The 19,419-nt window shown below is 25.0% G+C and overlaps 1 protein-coding gene across 1 annotated transcript; it reads right to left on the bottom strand.

The window, feature by feature from the left end:
• Positions 1-782: 782 nt before the first annotated feature.
• On the bottom strand, positions 783-6,617 carry LOC145841098 (aldehyde dehydrogenase, mitochondrial-like). The gene is made up of 9 exons (XM_082948471.1): positions 6,608-6,617; positions 5,603-5,793; positions 5,053-5,166; positions 4,688-4,837; positions 3,959-4,096; positions 3,296-3,460; positions 2,816-2,973; positions 1,750-1,864; positions 783-902 (listed from the first exon to the last, which is right to left on the bottom strand). Exons 1-9 carry the CDS (start codon positions 6,615-6,617, stop codon positions 870-872), a joined length of 1,074 nt encoding a protein of 357 aa, XP_082804597.1. The 3' UTR covers positions 783-869.
• Between the last annotated feature and the right edge of the window lie 12,802 nt (positions 6,618-19,419).

The following is a 19,419-nucleotide window of genomic DNA, read 5'->3' as shown; positions in this document are numbered from 1 at the left end:
ACTTAGGATACTTACTAAACTTATGTTAATAATGCATTGATACAAAACCTTGAATTAAAAATTCACTCAATGAATTAGGTTAAGATTTATAGCGTAGAAACAAGCATTTACTACCAAACAAATTTTACTTATATATTTTTATACGTTTTCGACTACTGTCCTGTACAAGACGTTAAAAGGTGCCATGTGGTGTGTGACCCGATAATTAAAAGGTCTTAAGACACAAGGTCTTTCGTACACCAGGTCTTAGGACCAAATTATTTTAAGCGCTTTTTTGTTATTGTTAAATAAAGAACATATTCTATTTACTATGGTGTTAAAAAAGTGTTGCTTTTCAAAGAACTATGACCCAAAGTTCACGGTTAAAATTGTTTTGAAAAGTAAACAAAATGTATTTTACTTTGAGGTGTACTTTTCAAACTATATGTTCTTAAAAGTAATTTTGACATACTTAAACTATTTTTATCTTTAATGCATTAGTCACATAAAACCATTTAGAATTATTTTCTTATTTTTGCATTACTTGCAAATATTTTGCTCGTTGCTTAAGCATAATTGTATTCGAACTGATTTCAAAAGACTTAAAAGACTCGTTTGCTTACATATTTATAAACGTCTTGTGCATTAATTTGTATAATTATTAAAATATATAATAAATGTTTAAATGAATGTGTTAAAAGTGTTTAAGTAGTAAAAAATGATTATTAAACATACTTTAAACACTTTGTAAAAACATAAATCTTTGTTTAACATTTAAAAAATGTAATTTGAATTACAAAAAACAAAGTTTCGAAACAAATATTTATTTAAACAATTTAATTACGACTATACAACCACGTCATTTGACATTTAATTTATTTGAATTTTTTTTAGGAGTTTTTCTTAGAAATCTTGGTTGTAACCTGTAAATTAAATAAATGATCACAATTTGTATTTTAAAATACTGTTTTATTCTAAAATAACTTTATTATAACTTAGTTCAAGTTTAAAAAAAATTCAGATTAAAATATTAAAATTAACTTCACTTTTACCTTCACTGTAGCTTTAAAGCTTGCTCATTTTATACATATAAAAAAAATATTAATAAATTAAACATACTCAAACAACTAAGATCAGTGTAATTTTCTATGAGAATAATTAAATAACAATGAATTAAAAATATTTACACACTTAACTTCAGTATAAAATAATTATGCTAACACATTTAACTTCAGTACAAATCACATATTATTAAACATTTAACTACAGTATAAATTAAATGTATAACACATCTAACTTCAACATAAATTAAATATACTTACACATTTAACTTCAGTATAAATTAAATATACGCACACATTTAAGTTAAGTGTAGTTTTTAAATGAGTAATAAATAATTAATATCATATTAGATACACTTACCCATTTAAGTTCAGTATAAATTAAATATACTAACACATTTAACTTCGGTGTAGTTTTCAAGTCCATATTATTAAAAAAATAGTAGTAATTATAATAAATTAAATATACTAACACATTTAACTTCGGTGTAGTTTTCAAGTCCGTATTATTAAAAAAATAGTAGTAATTATAATAAATTAAATATACTAACACATTTAACTTCGGTGTAGTTTTCAAGTCCATATTATTAAAAAAAATAGTAGTAATTATAATAAATTAAATAAACTAACACATTTAACTTCGGTGTAGTTTTCAATTCCATATTATTAAAAAAAATAGTAGTAATTATAATAAATTAAATAAACTAACACATTTAACTTCAGTGTAGTTTTCAAGTCCGTATTCACCCAACTCTCTGCCTTGCCCGCTCATTTTATATCCGCCAAACGGCGTCATTGCGCTGAACTTGTCGTAATCGTTAATCCTGTTTGAAAATATATTAAAATAATTATAAAGTAAGTAAGTGTATTAAAATTAAAATGTTTCTAGCTTTCTATGACCATACGTAGCTTATAAATGTTTTTGAATAAACAAATAAAAAAACTAAAAAACATAATAATAAAACATTTACAAAAATAGATTTTATTTGTTTATTTTGTCTTTCCTTGTAAAAAACCAACGAAGAGACTAATTTAAAACAAACTTATTCTCCCTCCTTATACAAAACCGAAATATGAAACCAACCGTATTGACCTTCCTTAGAAAACCCAAATATGAAACCAACCATATTGTACCTTTGAATACAAAAACCCAAATAAGAGACCAATGATTTTAGTCCCTTCTTACAAACACCCAAATATAAATCCAACTGTAATGACCCAATGTCAAACCTCAATTATGAAATCAACCATTTTTCCTTCTAATATAAAGCTTGAACATGAAACCAACCAAATTGTTCCTCCTAATATAAAAAACCCTATTATGAAACCAACCATATTGTCCCTAATATCAAAAACTCAAAAAACTTCTTCATACAAAACCCAGAAACGAAACTGACCATATTGTTCCTCCTCATACATTAGCCACAATCAAAACTGACCATATTGTTCCTCCTCATACAATAGCCACAATCAAAACTGACCATATTGTTCCTCCTCATACATTAGCCACAACCAAAACTGACCATATTGTTCCTCCTCATACAATAGCCAAAATCAAAACTGACCATATTGTTCCTCCTCATACAATAGCCACAATCAAAACTGACCATATTGTTCCTCCTCATACATTAGCCACAACCAAAACTGACCATATTGTTCCTCCTCATACAATAGCCACAATCAAAACTGACCATATTGTTCCTCCTCATACATTAGCCAAAATCAAAACTGACCATATTGTTCCTCCTCATACAATAGCCACAATCAAAACTGACCATATTGTTCCTGCCCTGAGTGACTGTGCAACCACGTGAGCCTTATCCAAATCGGTGGTGAATATGGATGCTGCAAGCCCGTATGTTGAGTTGTTGGCTCTCTCCACCACTTCGTCGACTGTCTTGAACTTCAGAATCTGCTGCACCGGTCCGAAAATCTGCGTACGGAAAATTTTAGCTAACAATTAGTCAAACAAAAATAGTTCATTATTGTTTCCGACAATATTTGTAAGTATTTAAAATAAGAAGTTACCAGAAGCTTAACTCTTGAGAAAATAATTACAGTTATAATAAATATTGTTTTTCTAATATTTGTTGTGTTATTAAAGGTTGCATTTCAATGTTATGCCAGAGTCCAAAAAAAATTATAACTATTAAAAAAAAAGTTAAACAAAATATTTATAACTTTCAATTTTACTTTTTCAAAAAAAAAACAGTTTTATAACAAAATCTATTTAACAATATATTAAATTTTCCTACTTCTTCCTGTGCGATCCGCATGTGGTCTTGTACGTCTGCGAACACCGTCGGTTGTATGAAGAACCCCTCGTCACCATGGCGACCGCCCCCGCACATCATCTTGGCCCCGTCGTCCACTCCCGATTTGATGAGCGAACAAATCTTGTCGAATTGCTCCTTGTCAACCTTAAGTATAGAGCATATATAATTGTATTGCTGTAATGTTTATTTACTATACGTTTAATAACCCAATAAGCAATTTTTTTTGTCAATTTTTTTGCTCATTGTCGACCTTAGACGATCATTGTAACCAATTTGAATTTGTGTCGTTAAAATTACAATAATATAATTTTACTATAACTTTGTCGACCTAGTAGAAATATCGGTTTTGTATGTGAGGTATTTTGTATACAAGGCAGTTTTAGATAAATATGATGATCATACTTTATAGTACTTCAATTATCTTACTTATGGAATGCTTCAAACATACAGTGTTACAAGTAATTCTAAAACTACCTGAGGTCCTTTTCAAAACTAACAACTGCAATAAAAACATCTCTTATATTCATATCAAACCTGCGGCCCTTGTTCGACGTCCACCGTGCTTCTAGCTTTTTAATTTATCAAAATAAAGAAGTTTAGAGAAAAGATGAGAAAGTGCAGTCAACACAGCTAATATCAAACCTGCGGCCCTTGTTCGACGCCCATTTCCCACGGGCTTCCAACCTTCCTCTTCTGAGCTCTCTCAACGCTCCTCTTAACAAACTCCTCGTATATGGACTCCTGAACAAAGATCCGGGACCCAGCGCAGCAGCATTGACCCTTGAAACAATTTGGTTGTGAAACTTTTACAAAGTGTTTATTTGTTAATTAAAGAATGAGATACGAACAGTGTTCACCATAGGAAACGTATATACTTAAGTGTAAAAGCTACGTGTTTACTCTAAACTTTATAACTTTTTTAATGATAAAATACTTTTAGCTTGTATGTTTAAACTGTCTAAGCAGAAATCTAAGCAGAGTTTTGGTACGTTTTATTTTGAGGTAAGATATGTAAAAGTGTCTTTTTTACTAGTGATCCTGTATCAAATTCTTAATTTTGAATATTTCACTGTTTTTAAAGTATATTAGCAAAAAGTTTAACAAAACTAAACAATCTACATTTTCAAAAGTAGGTACCTTATACTACAAATTTTAATACTTTTTAAGCATTATTGTTCGATGTTAGTAGTTTAAGTTTTATGGTATAGTATTATATAAGTAGAATCTTTGATAATAAAACAAAAGTGACAAGTATTAACTAAAAATGTATTTCGTTTAAGAGGTTTAACTGATAAATAAAATTAATTTAGTTTGAAAAAAAGGTTCACATTTAATTTCAAAAAAAAATCTTACAACTTCATTATCGCGTACCTGGTTAAAAAATAGTCCAAAATGGCTTTTTTCTACAGCCAGATCGAGATCGGCGTCTTCAAATACTATATTAGGGGATTTCCCTCCGAGCTCCAAAATGACCCTTTTCAAATTGGAAGATGCGGCAGCTTTCATCACAATGTGTCCGACCTGTTAGGCTGATACTCACTATAAATACTTTTTATCAACTCAACATAGAACTACTTTTAGCACTTTAAGAAATCATATTTACATTTGTTATATAAACTTGCTTCAGTCAACCCAGTGACTGCGACCTTATCTACACCAAGTTTAACTTAAGTTCTATAGAAGTTTTATCTTTTTAAATATCAATTAGTCTCATATGGTTGTTATTCAAAACATACTTCGGTCGACCCGGTAAACGCCACTTTGTCAACGTCCAAATGTTCACTTAATGCAGCTCCTGCTGTTGGTCCGAATCCTGGAACCAAGTTGACAACCCCGGCAGGAAATCCGGCCTGTTGATTGGTTAATAAAACTAAAAAAATAGCAATGTTTATAAAACAACTACATTTTCTAAGCAGCTTAAAGTATAAGTAAGTTAATTGAAAAAATTTGTATACCATTACAAAATAAGTAGTATTAAATTTACTAATTTTAAGCTGCTTAGTACGGCTTGAAACTTGGAGTATTCAAATATTTAAAACAATATCTTTGGTTAGCTATCTGAAAAATGATACACTATGCAGTAAAATATTAAATACCTAAATAACAACGTTACCAAACCTCTTTGATGAGTTGTCCGACGTTCAGTAATTAGAGTGAGGAGTTTATCAGAAAGTTAGTTTAATTAATTTGTAAACTTTAAGTGTTATTTTTAAACCGAATCATAAAAGATTCAATTAAACTTATAACATTTGTTTACAATGTTAAATATATTCTGATAATTAAAACCTCTTTGATGAGTTGTCCCACATACAGCGCGGTCAGCGGGGTCTGTTCGGCGGGCTTCATGACGACGGTGCACCCGGTTGCTAGGGCGGGCCCCAGTTTCCACGCCTGCATGAGCAGGGGAAAGTTCCAGGGGATTATCTGTCCGCACACCCCTACCGGCTCGTGACGGGTGTAGGCGAAGTAGTCGCCAGCTGGAGAAAAAAAAACTTATCAATTATATTTGTTTTTTACATTGAAAAAATTTCACATTAAAAGTAAGTTAAACAACCGCTGTCTTTAAAGTATTAATTTTTTTAATCAATTTAATATTTAATTTTGATGCTTTCTTTTGTCTATCGCAAACTATTTTGAACTCAAGTGAAATTTATGTTTTTAAACTTTAAGTTAGAAATTCTATTAATAAAGCTTTTTCATTAAAAAAAAGTATAAGCAAAAACATTTAAGTTGCTTAATATTTTGTTAGTAAAAAAACTAGTTTAGTTTTATGAAGTTTTTTAGAAAATAAAATTATAATTTTAAATAAAAACTAATTAATTATTTAATAAAAAACGTTTGTACTGTAACTAGCTTATAATATATAAGTTTTCTTTGATCTATTGTTTAAAAACTTTTAGTGCAAAGATTTTGTTTCATAAGGTTAGTTAATGACTTAAAAACTAAATCTTAAATCAAACTGTTATTCAAAAAAAAAACTATTTTACTTTTAAGTATTAATATCCAAAATTTACAAGAATACAGCAAAAAAGGCTTTTAGATTTTATAGTTCGTTAAAACTTCTTAATGCTTGTACAACTTTTCTGATGGTTGATAATGTAATTTGTAAATTTTATATTTATTTCTAATAAAACTTTATTATTGTACTTAAAAGTTTTCACAGCTCTTATACAAACTATATTATAATCTTCTAACAATGTTGAAAAAACTGATTTAAATCAAAGTAGTGATTTAATTCTTGTAGAAAATTAAAAAGTTATTTTTCTAATAATTTTGTTAAAGCTTAAAAACTGTCAATCATCTTTACACGATTAAAGTTAAAACTCATGAACAATATCGTTTAGATTTTTTGGTGCTGCTGTTTAAAAAAAAAAAATTAGTTGTTAGTTGAATTTTTAATTGATTTACATATATTATATGTTTTTGCTTTAAGAAAACAAATAAAGAGATCTCAACTTAGTTTGATCTTAACTGACCGAAACTTATTTTGTAAAATAAATTGTTGAAAGAATAAATTCATTGATTTACATACTTTAGAAATAGTATTTACAAATTTAGAAATGATTAATTTTACAATTTTTAGTGTTAGTATTTCTTAGGTAAATAATTAGAAAAACTTTACAGATATAGAAATTTCGTGATAATGTGCTTTTTATTCAAAATTTGTTCAAAACTTTTGTTTTAGGTAGTGTAAATTGATCTCCGTCTAAAACATTAACTGTTAATACTTTTTGCAGAATTATATTAAAATTAGCTTTTTTTTAGTTTAAAACTAATGAAAAATTGGTGGATTGAAATGTTCTATTTTGATGAAAAATAACTGTTTTATTTGTATTTAAAGGACGAAAAAATTTACTTCGATAAACAAATAAAAAATGCTTGTTACATGAGTAGTAGAAGAAATATGTTATCTTTAAGTACCAAGAACTTATTTGTAAAATCGTATTGAAATTAAAAATAACCAACTATAAACAAATAATAATAATGGTTTTTAATCAATTTAAGATAGCTGTCATACTTTGTTGAGTATTAATATTAAATAAGCCACGAGAAAGTAAAAATTTATTATTTCTAATAGAAATTTTACACGCCGACCTAATAAAAATTTGTTTATAATCAAAATATTTTGTTCACCGAGTACATTAAAAACAAGTTGATGCATATAAACAAAAACAATAAGACAATTTTCAAAATAAAAGCAAACATGCACACGTGTTATTTTTGCAGTGCAAAGTTTTGTTTAAACTACTATTAAAACGAGGTGTTCCTATTTATGCTAATTATATAGCTAAAGCTATCAGAATTAGCTAAAGTCATCTAAGAACTGTTTGTAAGTAAGTTAAAAGTTTTAGTCATCTATAAACACACTGTAATGAGTTTACAGAGCAACCAATTGTACAAAAGAGAAAGAAAGTCATCAGAGTAAATAAGGTACGTCAAATCAAATAAAATTTATCGCTTCGATGTTTTCAACTTTATTTAGTTGCGAAGGGCGTTAGTAAAGTTTATTGCAATAACATTGTGTTAAAATTTCAATTCAAAGTGGTCATTTAATTTTTTTTAAAGCTTTTTGAGTAAATAATTTTAGCTTTTTGTTCATTTTAGTTACAATTATATATTAATGTTTTTTTTTCGAGTAATGGTTTTGTTTTGATAAGTATGTTACAACGTTTTAAATAGTTTTATAAACAACTTTAAGCCTTTATTATCACATTTACTAAAAAAAAATGATATAACAACAGCTATAAAGGTGTAAACGTTTCTATTGAGTATTAGTATGCGAACGTAACTGAAAAGTATTAAAATGATAGAGCTCCAAAAAACCAAAACTATTTATAAAAATTTATTAACAAAAATAATTTTTAAAGCAGAAGATTTTTAGATACTATCGTGCCAAGCATACTCTGAAAAAAACTGATTAAAAAGCTTTGTCTTTTGTCTGAGAAAAAGGAATCAAACATATGAAAATACCTAAACTATAAAATAGTGATAGTTTGTTTAAGTACTGAGCTTTGGTTAAGTTTTTATTTTTCTTTAGACAAAACTTATCGTAAGTTTTAAATCACAACACAAGATTTTGTACAATTAGTTGGTATAAAACTTATAACCATAAAAACTTTGCAGTAACTTTCATATTTAATGCTGAAATATAAAACTTAGATTAAGCGTTAAAGTTAAAATACGTAGTATATAACATCGCTAAAAAATTATAAAGTTATAATAACAAATAAATATTACTGTATAAAAATGTTTTATTTTTATTATGCTTTTGACTTTAACAAGTTTAAAATCTTAAGAAAAATAGACCAATATTAAGAAGTAAGCTAGCATTACCAGAGCCTTGATTTACTTGTTTTTAAGATTTAGGAGTTTTCTATACTAACTTATGTAAAACTTGAAAGAATAGTTATAAGTAACTTTGTAAAAACACCAACTTTTATTAGAAGTTAATAAACAAAACAACTTATTACAACTGATATAATGGCCGGTCAAGATAATAACGATTCAAGAAATTGGTTGGTTGTTTTACTGATAGTTAAATTATAAGTTTTACAGATCAAAACAGATCTCTACTAACTTGTTTTTTTTTTTGTTAAAGCTTTCTTTTACTAAGTTTCATATGAAAAATTTACTTAAAGTACAATAGTATAAAACAGGTTAGTAGCTGGCTACTAATAACCAAAGTATTTTAATTAAACAGTAACAAAATTCGACCTTATTTCAATTAACTCAACATAAAAATATACTTTATAGGTGTGACGACTTGCACAATCGGGTTTTACTTTTTAAACTCAACAACAACATCGCTCTAAACACCAGGTTTACTGAAAACTTCGATTTTTTCAACACAACAAGCACTATTGGAATGCCTCAGGATTTGTTTGTTAGTTGTTTAATTATAATAAATAATTAATTTCTGAAATAATTAAGTTAAAATAAATAAAAAGCTAAGATTTTAACAGAAAAATATCATCAACAACCAAAAGTAGTTTTTTATTTATTGGAATTGTACTAAATAAAGGTTATTTTAACTAAAAAGATTGTGTTTTTATAACAGAAACTTTTAAAAGGTATTTTTTGTATTAAAAAATATTAAACAACTTTTCTTGATACTGTTACTCTGTAAGAAATATTGTTTATTGAAATCTGTATAACTTAATAACTTTGTAAAAAGTTATTTCTTAGTTTTTGTTAAAATTGACATTTTTCGCCTTGATTATTGTTAATAATTTATTCATATATGAAAGTATGGTTAAAATTAATAATCTTTGCGGCGAACATGAGCTTACAAAACGAATAAACATCGTATTAAAAAAACGTGTTAACCAGAATTAATGATTCTATTGTATAAAAAAAGCCTTTTTCAACATAAGTAATGTTTTAGTAGTTGTATGTTGGGAAACTTGAAATTTTTTGATTTCTTTTACAGAACGTAAATTAAACTACCAATATAAGTTTATAAAACATAACTTCTACCAAACTGTTATGCGATGCGTATTTAGTTTATAAAGAGTATCAAGTTTTTTTTCTAGGTTTCACGATTTTAAGTTATTAAATAAACTGTAAAAATAAAATACATTTAAGTATTTTGCTGTAGGTTCAACCAAAAAGCTATATTAAAAGTTTAAAACTAAACTCAGGCTTAAAAAAAAATCTGATATTAAATTTTTTAATTAAAGGTAAGTTTTACTACTAAGGTATTTGAATCATTTTTAGTCAATAACCACTGACTTTAAATTTAAGAACACAATAGAATAATTTCGAGTTTTATTTTCAAACAAATTTTTCAAATATTTAACAGTAAAAATGTTTAATTAATTAACTAAGTTCAGGCACAAAAAAGTTTATATTTAAACAATTTACGTTTTTAATTAAACTAAGGTCGAATTTGCCAACAAACACCAGTTCCAGAACACAGTGCTTGCGTTACACGACTACCTAGTTCATGCGAGGAACAACAAACTAAACAGTGGATGGTCAAAGCTCCTCATTGATGTCATGAACAACAATTTCCAATCTGATCTTGCCAGTGAACTGAAACCAAGTTTGTTGTTTAGAAAAATATTTATTTAAATTGTTTTTAAATTAATAAATTTATAGTAATTAACAACAACAACCAATCTAAACTCGCTAGTTAACACAAGCCAAGTAAGTGCATTGAATGTTTTAACACATAAAAATTAATGATAAAAATGCACGCTTTTATATTAAACTTACTTCATCTTACAAGTGAAGCTACCAGGCACGTAGTTAGCACCTTTCCTACAAATCTACATTTTTGATACTCTTTATAAAAAACTTTAATCAGTTAACTAAACACTCGAAGCTACTAATTTTCAAAGATAAAAAAAAAGTTTTAAAGCTTTCTCTAAGAAAATCTATATTTTCTTAATTAAGGTTTTAAGATAAGTTTAATAAAACAAGTATACAACTATTTATTTTGTAGCTGTTTTTAAAAAATAACTTTCGTATTTTAAAAATTATTTTTTTAATAAAAAGTTGTACACGAGATTCATGTATACGATCTTCAAAAGTTTATTATAAGTTTGAAAAATTTCAGTTTATATAGAATAGAGTAATACTAAATAAACAGGAGTTAGTACTTTTTTAATTTGAATTTTTTTATTACAGCATTAGAAGACAAAACATCATATGAAGTGTTTACAGAAAGAGAAAATTTAAGAAGAATGAGAATTAGCTCATCTACTAGCAATCGTGCCAATGAAAAGTAAATATTTGTTTAATTATTAAGTTAGTAATTAACCTTGAAAAATTTAATTTTGTTGATTTCAATCTACCTGAGTATGAAATGTTTTTACTTTGATTTAACCTAACTAAACTCCAATAGTAGTTAAAGATAAATAGTATATTTACATTTTTCTAAATAATAATAACTAGTTTAAATAAACGAGTTTTAAAATATTCTACTAAAAGATAGTTTCAAAATTTTAACACACTAGTAATTATTATTATGTAAAAGTATACATTTTTTTATGTTCTCTAATAAAATCTGGTACTTTTAATGTAAACGAATATTAGTTTGTCTTATTGTCTACTGAATAAACTAAAAACATTAACCATTTCAACTTAACTTCTTCTTTAAAACAGTTCACCTTTTTCTAACAGTGAAAATTTCGAAATATCTACAAACGTCGTGAGTTTTTGTTTTTCTTATATACTTAGAATTACTTTATTTGTTATTATTTTAAATATGTTTGTTCTTAGTTGTTAAAATTGGTGTTTCAACTTCTTATGATGATAATCTTTAAATCTAACTTTTAATAAAATGAAGTTGTTCTAAGTAAATAACCAATTATAAATAAACTTTAGGTTAACGAAGTTTGAAAGAGTTACACTATGTTTAATTGTATTTTGTAAGCGTAACATAAGAGGTTATAAATCTAGAACCGAAGTTTATCCTAAAATAACCAATTAGGAAAGTTAAAATAAATGACAGTTCAGAAACAGCTACCTTAGCTTGCAAAAAATTAATTTATTTCTTTGATATCAACTTTTAGTTTTACGTAGTATTAAAGAAATTTCAGAAACTTTAGCACACTTTTCCACAGATTTAAAATTTATCTACTATATGTTTTTATAAATACCTTAAGAAAATACATCATCCAGGCTACAATAGTTTCTCTTCCTCAAGAAGAGTTTCAATCAAAGTGTAAGGAAATGTTTCAAAAAGAAAAGTTTGAATATTACTTCGTATATAGAAACAGCATTGCGAATCAGATTAATCAGCACATATTACCAACAGGTTTCTTATGCATAATTTTTGAATAAATTAACAATATAATATAAATTATACAAAACATAAGATAGATTTTAACTAAACTTCGCATTTCTTTTAATTAAATATATACAAAATATATTATTAATAGTTTTATTTTATTAAGGAAAAGCGGAAATATTTTGTGATGAAGTCGTAAAAGTTGCTGTGAACTCAAGTGAAGAAAATGCTGGTAAGTATTAAGCATTAGTTTTTACATTGAAGTTTGATGACTAAAACTTTTAATATTATAAAGTTAAATTTAAATTTAGTAGCTACTGTAGTTCAAAACTTAAGTTTAATTTTACTATACATTGAACAACTTTACTTATCTGTTATCTAAATTTCTTTTAATCTTCTACCAAAATAGACAAAATTTGCAAAAAAGTAAGATAAAAAGTAAAATATAAAACATAAGCAATTTTAAACATGTTTTAAAACTAACCTTTGAAAGTTAAGTTAAATAAAAACAACCAAAAAATAAAATTTGATAGACATAACATTTAATTAACTATTCGAAAGTTATATTTTATATTATATATAATATATCTTTTATATATTATAGATAATATAAACTAAAAATCAATATGTTAATTTATAAATTTTAATTCAGCACAAAACATTGAAGCAATGAGGATTTTAACGTTAATAGAAGGAAACGAGATAATAAAATCCAAAATAAAGAACGAATTAGTATATTACGATCTCTATCCTAAAAATAATGAACAACTTGACATCATCTCTCAATTCATAGCAATTTTTGATATAAAAACTAGTAGTTTTCAAATAACTCTACCGACAAATGTACAAGATATGAAGCTTCTCGATTTCACAAAAAATATTGGGAAATATAGTCACATGGTTAAATAAAGTTTTGTATTTTATAATTAAACTTATATTATAATGAGCTGTTATGAAATTTTAACGTTTTCTGTTTATAAAGTATCATTTAAAGCTATTTCATCAAACTAGATTTATTTCAATAATTTTTATAATATTTTTTTCTAACAAACTTGAAATTTTCAGATTACACATTTGCATATACGTAACATCGAATCAAACAACAATGATGTCATTTCAATAGAAATCACGAAGACTGTGCGTAATATAATGTTTTTATACTTTGTAAACGATTTTACACCTGAACAATTTCAAAGTTTGAAAATTAAACTTAGAGAGTGTATGGAGAATTCTGAGGTTGTAAGAATTTGTTTTATAGTTTAGCAAAAACATTTTAGTTATTATTATTTTTTTAATAGTTTTATATTTCTGATTATGTGTTATTAAGTAGTTCAGCATTACTATATTTAACTATTGAAAATGAGAAATTAAATTTGTGATTTTAAAACAAAATCAAGTATACTTATCGAGTTTCATAAAAAATATTACTGTCACAAAAAAATATCTGTTTTATCTTGGACTAACTTTTAAAGTTTGGTTATGAAATTAGTGTTTTATTTCAAAAAAATTGGTAATGTAATTGTAAAACCTTTATTCTTTAAAAAAGTTTAAGCTCATATAATAATGTTTACAATTTATACCATAGACATACAAACAGACTTAAGCTATTTATTGTCTAAATGTTCACGTTGTTTATTATTTATGTTTAAATTATTTTTTACTGAAACTCACTTGTTTTTAAATATAAATGTTACTTAAAACTACTATAAGTAAACAAAGCTGAATTAAATTGTTAGTTAAACCAATAATAAAGTAAAAAATACCATGTTTATATATTACAGACCTCACCTTCTATTATTCTTATAACAAACAAAAGACAACATTTGATAAGAAATAAATTTGGTTTTGCAACAAGGCATTGTGAAATACGTTAGTTATATTTTGTTTAAATTAATTTGCGCCTTACATTACTACTTGAAAGTTTTACCTGAAAATTTACGTTTTTAATATACAGATTGTAAAAATTAAGTGTATCTGGCGTGATATTATTATTAAGTTTAGCATAATGTTTAAGAATTATAAATTATAAATATATCTAGCTTTTTAAGTACTAAAGCTTATTTTATGATTTCTAAACAACTTCAATATTTATGGTATATTTAGTCAAACGTTATTTTATTTTTATTTTAAAAGATAAATTATACAAGCTAACTAAAACAGTTCTTGTTATTTAACCTCAGCTAACTTTTAACAAAACATACTTTGCAGATGACTTTGATAATCCACCATGGAACCTTGTAGATATTAGAAATTTAAAGTCAAACGAGATAAAAAATTTAGTTGAAAAAGTTTCAAAACTTAATAACGTCATAATTAGAATATCGAGTAAGCAGGAGATAGTACATTTGGATAAAATAATTTCCTGTTTGATTAGTGAAAAACAGTTTTTTGAAATACGTATATTTTTTGACGATGAAACTTTTGAGGAACTAGCATTACATCTTCTTTTTATTGCCCTAACACGTGAATATTTTAAAGTAAGTTCTTTTTATGAAAACAAATTATATACTGATTTGTTTATTTGTTTGAACTTACTTTTGTTTGTTTAACTGTAAGTGTTATGTTAAAAACGGTTTCGAAGTTTAAAGAAAATTAAACTCGGCGCTATAAGAATAAATTCATGTAATTGTTTATATTTTACTTAAAGTTATTTGAAATTTACTGTTATTAAAGAACTATAAAACACAAAAGGTTTAGCACTTTTAAATTTTTTGAAATATAAATAGATAGTTTTCTAATTAATTACATTACAACAACAGGTATCGTATAAGCTTGTTCAAATATAAAATGTTTTATTAAAGTCTGTGTAAGGGTTCATAATTAAAAAATTTAAACACAAAAATTCTAATTAATTAAAATTCTTAATGGTGTTTGTTCGGTAACAGCTGTTACAAATAGTTCCTATGTTATTAAAAAAATTACAACAACAGGTCTTGCATCTACGCTTGTACAACGTCAAATTCAACGAAAGTTTTTACGAAGGGATGCAAAAAATAACTGAGAAAGTAATAAATACGATAAATATATTCACTGAAGAGAACTTTACAAATGAAGAAAAAGAAGTCATTTTAAACAAATACAAAATGCTGAACAGAAACAATGTTAGTTTTTTATATCTACAGTTATTTCGTATTGATTTATTTTTAGTTATTTAAATAATCATCAGGATATACTTACTTAAATGAGTCTAAGTTATAGTTTACATTAAAAGAAATAGTAGAAAATATTCATCTTTTTTATATTCAAACAAGAACTGAGTAGTTTTGTAAGGTTCAACTATTTTAATTTGATTCTATTTAGTTTTGTTTAAAAATTTGAAAGCTAAACAATATTTTGCAATATACTTTAATTTGTTGTTTTATTAAAAGAAAAAAATACTAGTATAACTTATTAGAGCACGTTTGTAGAACATTTTATCTTATTAATATTAACTAACATTCATTAGCATGATAAGGTTTTTAAAATATTTTTTTTGAAACATCAATTTTAAGTATATTAAAAGTTAAACACTTTATATTACCTGTAACGACTTTAGATATAAAATATTGTTATCGTACAATGTTAATAAATAATTGCTTACTTTAAATTTCACTAAACTATTATCTTAAATATGTATTGTTATATAAGCATCTTTTGTTATTTTAGGCTTTTAACTTTAAATTAGGTATGTTTTTATTTGATATAAACTTGAATTATATTTGTATCTTTTTTAGTAAGACCTGAATAACTAAGAATAAATTAATTATTATAAATGTTTATCAACTCAAGCACTTTTTGATCATAAAAGTATGTAGTACAGCTTTGACTTTAACTAAACAATTAAGTAGTAAAATTATTAGCTTTAATTTTTTTTTTAATACTTAGTTTTATTTTTCATTTACTTTGTAACTTAAAATCTTAATTTTTTTTAATATACGTTAAGAAGTACTGTTGAAATTAGCTTTATTGCGATTATGTTATATAACAACTAAAACTTGTATATATATCTTCAACATTCTAACCTAAAAAATCTTAGTAAGAACATTATGCCAAAAACTTCTGTAAAATATTTTTGAGGAAAACTTCAGTATTCCTACTACTTAATCGAAAGCAAGTTATACTCATTATTTATTTGTTTTTGATTGAAATATTTTTTGAACTGTTAATTTATTCTTAACTATTGTTACTATTTTGAAATGATAATCGTAGTTGATAATACAATAAATCAATTAAAAGTTTTTTAGTGTTGAAAATGAATAAAAAGTTATTATTTTTGTCTTGTTATTTTCTTAAGGCGTACTGTTTTATTTTTCTAGATAAAGTTGTATATATAGAGATGTGTACTACACCTCATGATACTATTAAAAGTACGTTTAATGTTTTTTTTAGCTTTCAAACAAATACAAAAATATTTTGCAGACCAAACACTTGTATATTATTTTCAAAGGAGATAAGACTGTGTGGTGACTTCTACTAAAAAAGGTATAAACATAAATTATCGTAAGAATTTTGTTGTAGCCTTATAGAAACTTTGTTAAGTTTACAAACCAGTAAATTATTAATTTCTATAAATTCAATAATCTGTCTTTTAGTCAAAATTTTTTGAATCATTAAAATTTACTATTTTAGTTGATACTTTTTGAAAACAAAATACAAAAACGGTGTCAATATTGTCAAATACAATAAAAAAAAAACTCAAAGTTTAACAAGCACAAACTATTTTGTTCCACATTTGATATTAGAAATAGAATTTTTATGTAAAAATACTTTTAACTTTACAGATGAGAAATTCTAAGTAAGAAGTTGTACGCAATTGTTATCTGAAAAAATGTTTTGTAAACGGTGAAGACAACTGAATAGGAAGATTTTTTTTGAGTTTTTTTATTTTATATTTCTCACTTATATTTTTCAACTCTGTCGAAATTATTTTGTTTGTATGATTTTTTGATGTTTTATAAACAGCAACTTGTGAAGTTATTCCTAAATTATTTTTTACAAAGTTTTATATTTATTTACTTTTAATATTTTTTAAATCTTTTGTAATCTTTTTGCCCATTAGTCTTTCTTTATAAAAATATTTTGATATTTTGTGCAATAAGGATACTATTTAGTAGTGAATAAACATTAAATGTTTGTTTAAACTTTATAATTTAATGATTTGTAATGCAAAGTCTTCTAATTTTATAAAAAAATTACTGTTTGTATATTCGAAAAACATCAGATAAGTAGCTATATAAGCAACAAATACAAAATCAAAATAATTTTAAAGTTTATCAAAAGCTTTAAAGCTTTTAAAATGTGCTGTTTTTTTAAGTTAGATATTTTTAGTACTAGTGATTTTTTCTTCAAATAAATTAATTTAATAAATTGAAAACGCTTTTTTTTTTATAAAGCTGTTTGTTTCTAATAATAAATCTATTTTGCTTTGGCATAGCTTAAAAAGACTCTATCATTAAAAATACAAAAATAAGTGTTTATATTATGCTTTTTATTAACCTGTATTGATTAAAAAATTAAGTTTATAGTTTTAAAATGTAATGAATTATAATTTAATTAAATAACGTATTAGCAATTAGTTACTACATATACCCTACTAGCAACATATTTTTACAGCTTTTTAAACAGTTTTTGCTGGACCTCTTTTAAACAATACTTGATAAAAAAAACTTATATAATTAGTTTTTTATCGGTATACTTTCTAAAAAAATGGATAAACCTCTGTAATTTCTACTCTAAAAGTTTTATAGAATTTATAAACCTCTGTAATTTCATTCAATTCCAGGGTTTATTTTTGTATTTAATAGTTGTATTTAGACAAATGAGGTTTAAAGTTTTTATTTTGACGTTTAACATTATAAAGTTCATCCTTTGAATTTAGTGAAGAGATAAAATGTTTGCATTACTTCTAAAACATATTGATTACTAATTCTAATACTAAAATCGTTAAAACTAATGAGTAATATGGTAAGAAGGCATAAATAAAATGATTATTATAATATAATTATAAAAGTTATAAATTCTAAAACATTTTACAGTTTAACAAACAGTCGTTTTAAAAATTTTGCAAAATCAGTTTAAAAATTATAATATTTCGTGCAAATCACGGTATAAAAGTTTCAACTAGTTTTGTCTGTACTTAAGCTGTTTATTACTTGTTAAAATTTGCTTTTTTATAAAACTTAAAATGATGCAAATAAGAAGAAACAACTAAAATGCAAATTTTTGCTGAAGAAGACAAAAACATGTTACAGTAACCTCTCGCATCGTTTCACTCGTGACGTTACGCACTCTCGTCTAGTTACGCATTTTAAAATTCTAAAAAAATAATTTTTTTTTAATCTTGCACAAATTAAGTCTATAGTATTTTTTACTTTGAAATATGTTTTTAAATGCTAAGTCACATCTCTTTTTCATTTTAGACTTTGTAAACTTATGTTTCCTGATTAGTTGATAAACATTTAGTTATACGTCAGTATATCAGAAATTTTGTTAACAATAAGAGATTAAATTAAAATTCTGAAAGAAATATGACTCTGTCAAATAATGAAAATATAATGAAATAATGAGAGTTTAAAATACAAATAAATAATACACCACTGTATATAGACATCACGCCATTTTTTAATTGTAAACAAATGCTTAATTATAAATTAAATTTGCTAAGTATAACAGAATATAAATGTTAACTATCAAATAAGTAACATATAAATAAGATAAAGATAAAATCTACTTATTATTACAATTAGTAAATTAATCTACAAATTAAATATTGATCTACAAGTATTGTTATTTTTTGTAAATCTAAATCCTTTTTTTTTAATAAATGTACAGTTTTATCTTTTGTTTTCATATTTTAAATTAAAGTAAATAAATTTTTAAAATTGGGAAAGTCCCCAGTCTGCTTTTAACTAGAAGCAATATCAAAAAACAGCCATTATAGTAAGTATATTAGGTACCTCTCGTATCTTTACGCACTTTTTCTGTGGACACAATGTGCGTAAATAAGCGAGAGGTTACCGTATTTGATTATTTTACAAATAGCTTAAATCATAATCTAATGCAACGTCTAAAATTTCGTTTTTTGGTATAATTGTTCAGTATTAACTTGTTTTATATTTGTTAACCAAAAACTTAATTCGGAAGACTTCAAAATGCCTAAAAACTAATTATGTTGCTAATAACGCTTAAATTTTTCCCATGAAACAAAAACAACGCACAAGTACTAACAAAATAAAATAAGAGCGTTTTTTAACTTGTAACTTAGTCGTATACAATCCGATAACTATGTTTATATGCACAAAATTAGTATCTAATTGTTATTCTTATCTAGAAAAACTTTTCTACAATTTCATTAAGTTTTAGAACTTTGGAAAAAATGTGACGTTTT

Source organism: Thalia democratica, chromosome 7 (assembly GCF_965202585.1).
Source record: "Thalia democratica chromosome 7, ktThaDemo2.hap1.1, whole genome shotgun sequence".
NCBI classification, from domain to species: Eukaryota; Metazoa; Chordata; class Thaliacea; order Salpida; family Salpidae; genus Thalia; species Thalia democratica.
Note: the sequence above shows the minus strand (reverse complement) of the source record. Positions and strands in the feature narration are given on the sequence as shown.

Coding starts and splice junctions, on each gene's coding strand:
- LOC145841098 (XM_082948471.1), bottom strand. Junction 3,461..3,958: donor GCGTCGAACAAGGGCCGCAG/GTTTGATATTAG, acceptor TCTATACTTAAG/GTTGACAAGGAGCAATTCGA. Junction 903..1,749: donor ACTACACTGAAGTTAAATGT/GTTAGTTTATTT, acceptor TTTAATTTACAG/GTTACAACCAAGATTTCTAA.